Raw genomic sequence first — 11124 nt, forward strand, 5'->3', positions numbered from 1 at the left:
AGTTCATTACTTTTTTCGTTTTCTTCTCCTCCCTTTTTCTTTCTTCTATTTTCTCCGCTATTTCTAGTGCTACATATTGGTGGTCTGAATATATCTGCTCTCCAATTCTTACCTCTTCTGTTCTTTCCCATAGCTCCTGATTTCCTATTATATAGTCTATTACTGTCTCTCCTCTCCCTCCGGTAAAGGTGAACTCTCCTTCTTTATCTCCCTTAGTTCCATTTAGTATTCCTAGCCCTTCTTCTTCCAGAAATTCTATCAGCTTTTTTCCTTCTGCATTTATTTCTTTGTCTTTTGATTTTCTTTCTTCTCCAAAGATGTCCATAATTCCTCCTTTTTCCCCTGTTCTTGCATTAAAGTCGCCTCCTATTATTATTCGCTCTCCTATGCCTCCTTCGTTCGTATATTCTTTTATTAATCTTATTTTTTTGTCAATGTCATTATTTACGTATACACTAATAATCTTCCATTCTCCCTCTTTTGTTCTTACAATTCTTTCCACTATTCCTTCCTCTTCTCTCTCTATTCTTCCTTCTACTTCGAGCCCTTTTCTTACTCCGGTAATTATCCCTCCTCTTGCTCTTCCTCTTTTCTTTTCTCTTGTCGCTGGTTGGCATTTCCATACATATCTTTCTGGCATTATTTTTTTACTTTGCTCCACTCTTTTTCTTCCACCCATGTTTCTAAGAATGTTATTATGTCCCACTCTTCCACTACCTTCCAAAACCCTTCATTTTTCCCTTTTAGTCCCGCTATGTTCCAGAAGCCTACTGTCATTCCTCTTTGCTCTTCTGCTATCCGCTTCTTCTTTCCTTCCGTTCTTCTCCTTTTTCCTCCTCTTCTCCTTCGTACAGTCTTCTCATTTTCTCATTTTCTTCCAGTCTCCTTTCTTTCTTGTTCTCTTTGAAATCTTCTTCCATCTTCCAGTTTTTCTTTGCTTTCATTCCATTTCTTTTCGTGGCCGTCTATCCATATTTTTTGGTATCCTAATGTTGCTCTTTTCCCTTTCTCCCTCTCCTCCTTCACTATACTCCATAATTTTCCTTGAATTTTTCTCTCCGTTACTGTCATGTCGTCATCTATGTATATCTTTTTCTCTATCCCCATCTTCTTTCTGTTTATCATTATCTCTCTCTTGTTCTCCCACCTATTCATCCTTACTAGTGTCATTTTGTTTTCTCGTCTGCCGATTATTTGTACCTCGTCCACTTCTACTTCTTTTTTGGTGATTTCTTTTAGCAGCTTTCCAATCTTCTCTCTTCTCTCACCTCCGTCTTCAATTTCCGCTCCTTTTATTATTATATTATTTCTTCTTTTTTTCCTTTCTTCTAATTCGTTTTTTCTTTCTATCTCCTTCATTTTCTTTAACAGCTCATTGTATTTCTTCTCTCCCTCTCTCCTCTTCTCCGCCTCCTCCATTCTCTCCTCCAGCTGTTTTACTCTTTTTTCTATACCGGTTTTCAGCTTCTCCCATATCGCTTCGCTTTTTCTGTATTCTTCTTTCAGATCTTGTATCTCTTTCATCAGTTCCTCCTTATCTTTCTTTCTTTCTTTTTCTTGATCCTCCAATTTGGTCAGTATTTCCTTCAGCATTTCTCCTGTCTCCATGCTTTCCTTTTCCTCTTCCTCTTTTTTTACTTTGTTTGGTGGTGATCTACTTAATCTTCTTTCCTTATCAAACTTGTCTGTAATTTCTTTCTCGGCCTTTTTTATTTCTTCACTCTCCTGCTCTCTTCTCCTTTTCTTTATGTTGTCTGCAATCGACCCTTGGCTCCCTGCTCTGCTTCTTGTTTCTGACAGTTCTGCTGTCCTCGCGTATCTATTCTCTGCGTTCTTACCTCCTTTAAACGATTCTTTATTTTCTTTCTGGTACTTTTCCTCACTATTTTTGCTCCCTTTGCTCTCCTCCTTCTTTTCCTCCATCCGCTCCTTTCTCTGTCCCTCGGTGCTCCCTGTCTTCTTACTTATTTCCTATGTGCGGGAGGCGCGACGGCTTGGGACCGTGCTGGCATGCAATCCGTGATCGTGTTCACGCGCCGTGCACGTGCACGCGCACTCGGGGGTCTGACACACGAAAGCTACTTAAAGCTTATAACGTGGAACATCACCTACTGAAAATGATGCGATGTTCGGTCGTGTCTCTAAACACCCGATTTTTATTTCCTATGTCCTTTCTGCATTCTCCGGGCCTCTCCTAACCTCCAAATTGTCGCCGCAACAGTTATTCGACAATCTTCCTTCCGCTTCCTCCGCTCTGCTTGCCTTCTTTTCCCTCTGCCCTATTGCACTTTGCGCATGCAACTGTCTGAAAACAGAGTCGCCCTAAGGCGATATCACGGCAGAAAACTTCTAATGAATTTATGCAAATGACATGCGTGCTTCTCCTTATACTTACTCGGTCGGTAACCTCTACTGTGCATAAGTATAATTCAGCAATCAAGTAAATGTTTTAGTGAAAGCATGGCATTCAGCCAGTTTCAAACTGCCATTAGCTGAAACCTGAAACCCTCATTTTTCCACTCTTTAATGCCTTATATCTCGGAAACTGTCCATTTTTGGGCTTGGTGCCTATGGACACTTTTTATCAGCATGTTATGAACTACATTATCCTACATTATTGTCAAATTTGACTGGAAGCCAAAACCCCCCATGACCGTTGCGAGGTCCTTTGCATCCGCAGAATAAGAAACGTTTTGTAAATATTGTAAATATCGAGACGATAGATCCTTATCAAAACACTTATTTCGCGCAATTTACTTTTTTAATATAAATATAAAAATCTAAACCGTGGCACTTTGTTCTAGTAGAATAAAGATGAAAAAAGAAAAAAGAAAGTTCAAGTACGAAGCTATAGATAAGAACCGTAAATGGTAGCTTCTTAATACTTACGAGCAGTATAATTAGTTCTGTAATGCTTCTATTCGAATATACCTTATGTTGAATTGTAAATTTTTCAACAGATTAAATCAATGTAGAAATATCAAAATGTATTATATTTATTTCGTAAAATCCAAAAAATATAAACTATATTATCTCTATTAACAATACGATTTGGTACTCATGTTCGGGTCGGTCAAAGGGGATAAACACGGAAATCTCATTGAGCATATTTTAAAAGCACATAAATTGTGGAACATTTTAAAACTAAAACCAATTTGCTATCTGTATTTTAATCAATTGTTATATTTACAGATCATCTTAAATACTTCTTATGTCCGTTTTCACCAACGTCGTTTAACTTGAACCTTAGTTCAATTCACTTTTTGTCTGTTTCTAAGAGAGTCCATTGGAAAAAGACGAAGTGAATTGAACTAAGATTCAAGTTAAACGACGTTGGTGAAAACGGGAATTAGCTTGTAAAATAATTTGTACAGTATCCATAGATATTACAGATTGTTTTATTTCACAAACATTGGTTAACTCTTTGTCTCTTTCTAACGTCTCCCTTACGTCCATTTCTACCAATGCGGATTAATTTTGATCTTGGTTTAATTTACTTTTTATCTTTTTCTAATTTTTAAAACTAAATAGGGATAAAAAGTAAGTTAAACAAGGATCAAAGTTAATCGGCATTGGCAGAAATAAACATTAGAAAGAGACGAAGAGTGAGTTAACCTAAAGTTAAAAGTTAACCGATGTTTGTGAAAAAATTAAACAATTTGTATATAATAATAATAATTTAATATGTATATTATTATAACATACCTCAAGGCACACAAACACAGAATTGCGTATGAATCCACGCGGCGGTGCCCGATTCAAGAAATCCTATTAAACACATAAATCTATAAGCTAAAAGAAACAGCAAATACTTTAATTGTAAATTATTGTTAATACTTACCAAATTACTATACACGTTTACTTCTCTTTTATTATGTATTTCTTTATCAAGAAACACCGCGGTTATCGCTTCACTGACGTGAATCGCTTCACTAACATAAAGCCTCTATCTATCTAAATCTATACCACCATAAACCAAATAAATCATGATATTACCATGAACAATCCCAGTCGATAATTCCATTTCGCGTATCGTCGATAATGTTACCGATCGTATAAGAAAAAAAATTGTATATAAAGCGGGGAGCACAGACTTTTGCATAACGCATAATACGTAAGCATAAGAAAATTGATTGGTCCATATACATGTGCATAAAGAAATAGATCAATCAATTTTTTTATGCTTACGCATTATGCGTTATGTAAAAATCTGTGTTCCCCGCTTAATACATAAACCGTGGATGAGCAGCTAAGTAACAATTAAATATGATTGGTTGGATCCAAAGATAAGAACCAATTACATTCTGTGTGCGTTCGAAAAAACGATTAGCGCTAAAAGCGCGCTCCCCGAACACAATCTCTATTATTACTTAGCCGCTGCAGTCGCCGCCGTCATTTGTTTATCAACCGACGTGACGGCGACATCCGCGAATCCGCCTCGGCTGGAGATTCGTCTCGAACGGCCACGCCAGTCAAGTCCGCGTAATAGAGAGTCCGCACGCGTACGCAGAGTTCGAGTCGTTCGTTCTTGTTACACGATCGGGACTCGCGAGGAACGAGGGATTCTCTCTTTTTCTTCCCGACGCGAGTGCACGCGTACATACGTACATACACGCGTCCCCGCGTGCGTCTCCTAGTGCGCGACGAGGATCCCAGCCAGCCTGGGCGATCTGGCTACCAAGATGAATAAGACTACCGTCGTTGGAGGGACAGAACCAATGGAAATAACAGTAAGTATTACAAAATCGCAACAAAATTTAATACTTGGTACGAGACACTACTGTGTCTGTTAATAATTAATTTTATATTACAGATGGAGCCTATGACCGAGCAGTTTCTGCAGGAGGCGTCTAAACAATTACAAGTTTTGGAACTGCAGCAATTTACGAAATTACCACCACCACCACCACCACCACAATCAACACTACCACAACCACCACTACCACAATCATCATTATTATCGGCGACGACTTCGGCGACGACTTCGACAACGACTTCGGCGACGATTTCGGCGACGACTTTGACAACGACTTCGGCGGGTATGGTCGCGGACAGAAAGGCTGTGGCTGCAGCAATTCCGGCGACTGTGGCTGTGGCTACAGCAACACCGGCGGCTTCGTCCATTTCAAATTTGCCCCAATCCGAAAGACGTAAGTATATTTGCAATTTGATCGCTCGCGTAAATAAATAAAATAAAATAAAATAAAAAAAAAAAATATATATATATATATATATATATATATATATATAAATCTCATAATCGTTAAATAATTTCTCTTTTTGTTACAGCAAGGAGATGGGAAAAAAGCAAAAAAGCTCGCGGCCACCGCGGTGGCCGCGGCCGCGGCCGCGGATCATACAATTCATACAAACGTGGCAGCAACGCGAATCGCGGTGGACGTGGTGGACGTGGTGGACGTGGTAGTAGCGGTGGTAGCACAATCATTCAAAAATTTTACATGTAAAATGTTTGATTTGATACACACGCACGCACGTACGCACGTGCGCGCACGCACACGCACACACACACACACACACACACACACACACACACACACACACACACACACGGCCTAGCCGCAGCCACTGTTCCCGGATTTGCACATCCTTCGAATCTATATCGCCGTTCCTAAAGAAAGTCATTTACATAACGCTTTGCAAGTTAATTTGAAAATTATACCGTAAGCTGAATTTAATTTTTACGTTTGGACAATATCCGTGAACTTGGAACAATTAATTATTCGCGTCCTGAATCTGTGTTCTAAATCTAAATGGAGTGATGATTTATTTTTAATTTAGAAAAATAATTATTTAATTTTTATAGTTTTCTTTAAGATCGGTGATATTCTCTCCGAGCGCTCATGTATCGCGCACTGCCAAATTTCGTCGTGCACGTGATCTAAGGCACTGCCAGTAAGACATACAGAACGGGACGAGGGTGAAAAGAGATATCACGCGTTCTGCCGAATACTGTTTACTCGCGTTTCGGATCGATTCAAAATTTTATAAATGGAGTGATGATTTATTATTTTTAGCTTTAGCAAAGTAATTATTTAATTTTTATAGTTTTTTTTTAAGACCAGCGATATTCTCTCCGAGCGCTCATGTATCGCGCACTGCCAAATTTCGTCGTGATCTAAACCACTGCCAGTAAGACATACAGAACGAGACGAGGGTCATCAAAAAAGATACCACGCGTTCTGCCGAGGAGTACTGTTTACTCGGACGACTCCTTAATGCCATACGATGTTTCGTGAGGAATCGCTCATGTGTTCTTCGTGATCTCGCATTCGGGCCGAAACACGATAAGATATAAGATATAATTAGGTTTGTATTAAAAGAACGAAAAAAATAAAGCGAAATATATGCGAATACTTATTCTTTTTTTTTCTATTGCGTTTTTTGAAAGAACTTTGCGGAACACATATATAGACATATACAAACACAACATAAATATATATTGTACGTCGTAGATTTACTTCTTTTGAACGGTGCGTGCGAGAACGTGAGAAAGAGAGTGAGAGATTAGCTGTAATTAATATCGGGCCGAAACACGATAAGATATAAGATATAATTAGGTTTGTATTAAAAGAACGAAAAAAATAAAGCGAAATATGCGAATACTTATTCTTTTTTTTTCTATTGCGTTTTTTGAAAGAACTTTGCGGAACACATATATAGACATATACAAACACAACATAAATATATATTGTACGTCGTAGATTTACTTCTTTTGAACGGTGCGTGCGAGAACGTGAGAAAGAGAATGAGAGATTAGCTGTAATTAATAAAATAAAATCAGTAAGAAATACTTTTATTGTATTGTTTATTGCACTACCTAATGTACTGCCCGTTAGAGTACTCCTTTGTATATTATCTTATGTAACTGTATACTCCTTTATTTATATATTATCTTATGTAACTGTATATCATATTTCAGATTCTCATATCGTGCGCTTATGTATAAATATCGATAAAAAACTCCGTACTCTGTGTCTAAATTCACAATACAATGAAATCACACGAATACAAAATAATAAGATATTAAACTGTATAAACACGGTATCTGGAACAAACGCAAGAGAGAGAATATTTAAATTTTTTTTTATCGATCAGAGAATATATTATTATCTTGTTTTCATAGTTAAATAAAAATCAGAGACATTAAAAAAGATATTCCTGCAAACAGGATGAAAAATATAGATTGTAACAATATAATAAAACAGCTCTTAGTTTGTTCTGTAGTTTGCTATATTTTTACTGTATTACACTGTCTTTCTCTTTTTCTTTTATATTAAAATATCTTTAATTTGTCCAAGTTTTGTGATTGTACTACAATTTATCACTATTTTTTAAAAAAGACTAATATTTTTATATATAATTATGTTCCTACAGAATAATACATATTTCGAAAATTATTACATATTTTGATAATTAAACTTTTATATAGATTTACATAGAATCATATATTAATAATTTAACGATAAAAAAGTCCAATAGCAACAAAATATAAAACGTTACATTAGTTTCTATTTAAAAATGCTATAAAGATTATACATCATGAAGATCTTGACTGTGTATAAAAATATAACTAATTGTAAGCTGTAAGAAATTACATACAGATAACTACAAATTATCAGACTTTCTTATCACATAAGAAATATTATTGTATTCATGAAACTCCCGAAATATGAATATGCGTATGTTACATACGATTGCATGTGTGTGTACTGAGTTTATAATAAAATATTTTGCTATTTGCCTGCTCTATGTGCTTTAATAATAATTGTTAATAATAACTGTTTAAAATTGATAATCATTATGTATTAATAAAATTTGCTTACGATATAAAAATACGTGACTATGTTCGACTTAATTTACGTGAAGATGAAAAATATAAAACGATTGCTAGTAAAACATTTACCACATATTTATAAATTTTAACTAACTGCCGATAACGCTTTGAATGTAAAAGCTGAATAGCCATAGTAATTTAATACGTAAAAAGCCCAGTTTTGATCATTGAGCGAATTACATAATTTATATTTAGATTACGCTCATAAAATCTAATATCGGTAGGCTTCTATAAGAGAAGCATTGTATTAATATGTCGCAAATATTGGACTAATCATAGCCTGAAAAAAGCTTTGTGCCCTCGACCATTCGGTATTTGACCCTGCAGTCTTAATCTGCGGACAGCTTCTCTCAAGTGCTTTGGTGGTAATGGACCGGTTTCATTCTGGGCCTCCATAACATCTAAAGCTATACAACAAGCACAATATAATCTAGAATTAAATTCCAATATTCTAACCGTACTTATAAAAAAGAGCTCGTACCTTTTTCAACAATCTCGCCAACAAATACCTCAGCAATTCCCGACATAGCTACCCGACAACGTTCTGAAACACTGAACAGCCTGTTATGGTTTGCATAATCTGTGAAACATATTTAGTATAATACTTCTTTAATGGAATGGCTATTTCTTTTGTAAATAACGACTAAAAATAAGGTGCGTACCCTCTTTATAGCTGCTTTTGGAAATGCAGATCGTCTGTACATCTCGTATCTGTCCACGTGATCTTCAGTGAAGTTGGATACTAGTACTCTGTAAAAGAAAAGTTCTCAAAAATATATTCTCAATAGTCAAGCAATAAACTTGTTATACGTGCACATAAACTTGTAAGACGTCAAATACGTACTGCATCTTTTCTTTCTCCTCCTCTTCTATCTCTCTTCTGCTCTTCTCCTTACTCTCCCGCCTTTCTTTCGTACTGACTGGGTTGGCGAGGTATCATAATATCATTACTGAATATCCTCTGCAGTCTTCGTCTTCCTTCCTGTCAAATTCCTGCTTCACAATCTCTATTGCCTCCACAATCCGGTAGGTAGAATTAGATCCTGTATTTTCAGTCTCTTCAGTATCCGACTGCGATTGAGAGCTCATTGCATCCAACAACTCCGCCTAAGTAATACAAATAATAATTAGTTAACTCTCTTAAAAAATAAGTTATAAAATTTAATTAAATGTTTAATGTTTTTTCTACTAACAGTAAAAATGGAAAAGTTACAAATTTTAAGTAACATCAAAGGAAAGGGAGACGTAAAAAGAAGGAAGATAAGAGAGATAAGTGATTTCGAAGTACAACAGATAGTAAAAGTGAATAAAAGAGAGAAGAAAAACATGTAAAATGTATATATGAAATGAAAAGAGAGCATTTTTATCTTTTTCTAACTCTTAAAACTGGAAAAGAATAAAAAAAAGTTGAACCGATAATAAAATAACTTACGATAATTCCTTCGCGCGTAAACGGGATTGATCTCCTCGGCATCAGCTCCCTGCCGTCAATGGCTGTGTTTCGATATTCACTGTAAGTACTGACGATATGACGTCATTGAGTAGAACTGCAGGAGCGTTTCTATATTGCTGCTGTTACTTTCAGGCTGGAATAACGGAACGACGACCACAGTACTGCCAGTACTGCCAGTGAATGTCGAAACGCACCCGTATAAGAAAGAAATATAACCTATCTTAACCTATCTTAGACACGACGTGACACGACGATAGGAGCACCTATTCTAAATATATGTATAAAAAAGAATCTTGTATTTAAACAATAATGTTGCAAAAGTCATGTCTATAAAATAAATAACAGTTTTCAGATTTATAAAAATATCGAAATTATTTATTATTATATTAATTATATTAATTTAGTAGTAGTAGTAGTAATCTTTTCGGGCTTTTTCCGCATCTCCGTAATTAACAATTACTGTATATTTCTCGTTGTTGCCTTCCAGGTCCACAAGGACCAAACCTACGTGAACCTGGCACCCGACTTCCGAAAAATTAATTTTTTTACAGAAAACGTTAGCATTTTGTTTGTAGTTGTTTGTAGTAACAAAAATTTCGTTTGTAGTTTAATACATTAAAAATGATAAAAATTAAAAAATTACTCGCACTCCACTTTGAGATATCTCAAATCCGTTTGCGCCATCTTCTTTAGAATCATTTGTAGTTGTTTGTAGTGCTTTTCTTTTTGTTTATAGTTGCACCATTCAAAAGTTATTATATTTTTGCAATAAACAAAAACAGTGACTTTACCAATTTTGGAGATATCTCAAATCCGCTTCTTTTTTTTGTTTGTATTTGCACCGTTCTATATATATCTAGTTATGATATTTTTGCAATATACCAGAAGTGTAACTTTGCCAATTTTGGAAATATTTTAAAACTAATTGCGCGACTCGATGTAGAATTGTTTGTAGTTGTTTGTAATAGTTTTCGTTTCGTTTCGTTTAAAATATCTCCAAAATTGTCTCTCAAAATTATCTCTTTTTGTTTATTGCAAAAATATAATAACTTTTGAACAGTGCAACTATAAACAAAAATAAAAGCACTACAAACAACTACAAACGTTTCTGAAAAAGATGGCGCAAGCTGATTTGAGATATCTCCAAAATTGGCAAAGTTACTCTTTTTGTTTATTGCAAAAATATAATAACTTTTAACAGTGCAACTACAAACGAAAAGAAAAGCACTACAAACAACTACAAACGATTCCGAAGAAGATGGCGCAAGCGGATTTGAGATATCTCCAAAATTGGTAAAGTTACTCTTTTTGTTTATTGCAAAAATATAATAACTTTTGAATGGTGCAACTATAAACAAAAAGAAAAGCACTACAAATGATTCTGAAGAAGATGGCGCAAGCTGATTTGAGATATCTCCAAAATTGGCAAAGTTACTCTTTTTGTTTATTGCAAAAATATAATAACTTTTGAACAGTGCAACTACAAACGAAAAGAAAAGCACTACAAACAACTACAAACAATTTTGAAGAAGATGGCACAAGCGGATTTGAGATATCTTAAAGTGGGGTGCGAGTAATTTTTTAAATGTTTATAATTTTTAATGTATTAAACTACAAACGAAATTTTTGTTACTACAAACAACTACAAACCAAATGCTAACGTTTTCCGTAAAAAAATTAATTTTTCGAACGTCGGTTGCAAGGTTCACATAGGTAAGGACCAATTTTTTCAAAGGTGCCGCCATAGCCGCCATGTTCTTACTGCGAATGCCTCACCTCGCGAGCCGCAGTAATGAAAGTAGGGAGTGACGACAAA

At 35.5% G+C, this 11124-nt stretch overlaps 1 protein-coding gene and 1 pseudogene across 1 annotated transcript; one reads left to right on the forward strand and one right to left on the reverse strand.

Moving 5' to 3' along the window:
- The first annotated feature begins 4389 nt into the window (after positions 1 to 4389).
- LOC139824341 (uncharacterized) lies at positions 4390 to 6784 on the forward strand. The gene is made up of 3 exons (XM_071796871.1): positions 4390 to 4730; positions 4814 to 5150; positions 5290 to 6784. The coding sequence occupies exons 1-3, from the start codon at positions 4683 to 4685 to the stop codon at positions 5463 to 5465; spliced, it is 561 nt and encodes a 186-aa protein (XP_071652972.1). The 5' UTR covers positions 4390 to 4682; the 3' UTR covers positions 5466 to 6784.
- Positions 6785 to 6960: 176 nt separating this feature from the next.
- Positions 6961 to 10760, reverse strand: LOC139824339 (transcription initiation factor TFIID subunit 11-like; annotated as a pseudogene).
- Positions 10761 to 11124: the final 364 nt, after the last annotated feature.

Source organism: Temnothorax longispinosus, unplaced genomic scaffold, assembly GCF_030848805.1.
Source record: "Temnothorax longispinosus isolate EJ_2023e unplaced genomic scaffold, Tlon_JGU_v1 HiC_scaffold_33, whole genome shotgun sequence".
NCBI classification, from domain to species: domain Eukaryota; kingdom Metazoa; phylum Arthropoda; class Insecta; order Hymenoptera; family Formicidae; genus Temnothorax; species Temnothorax longispinosus.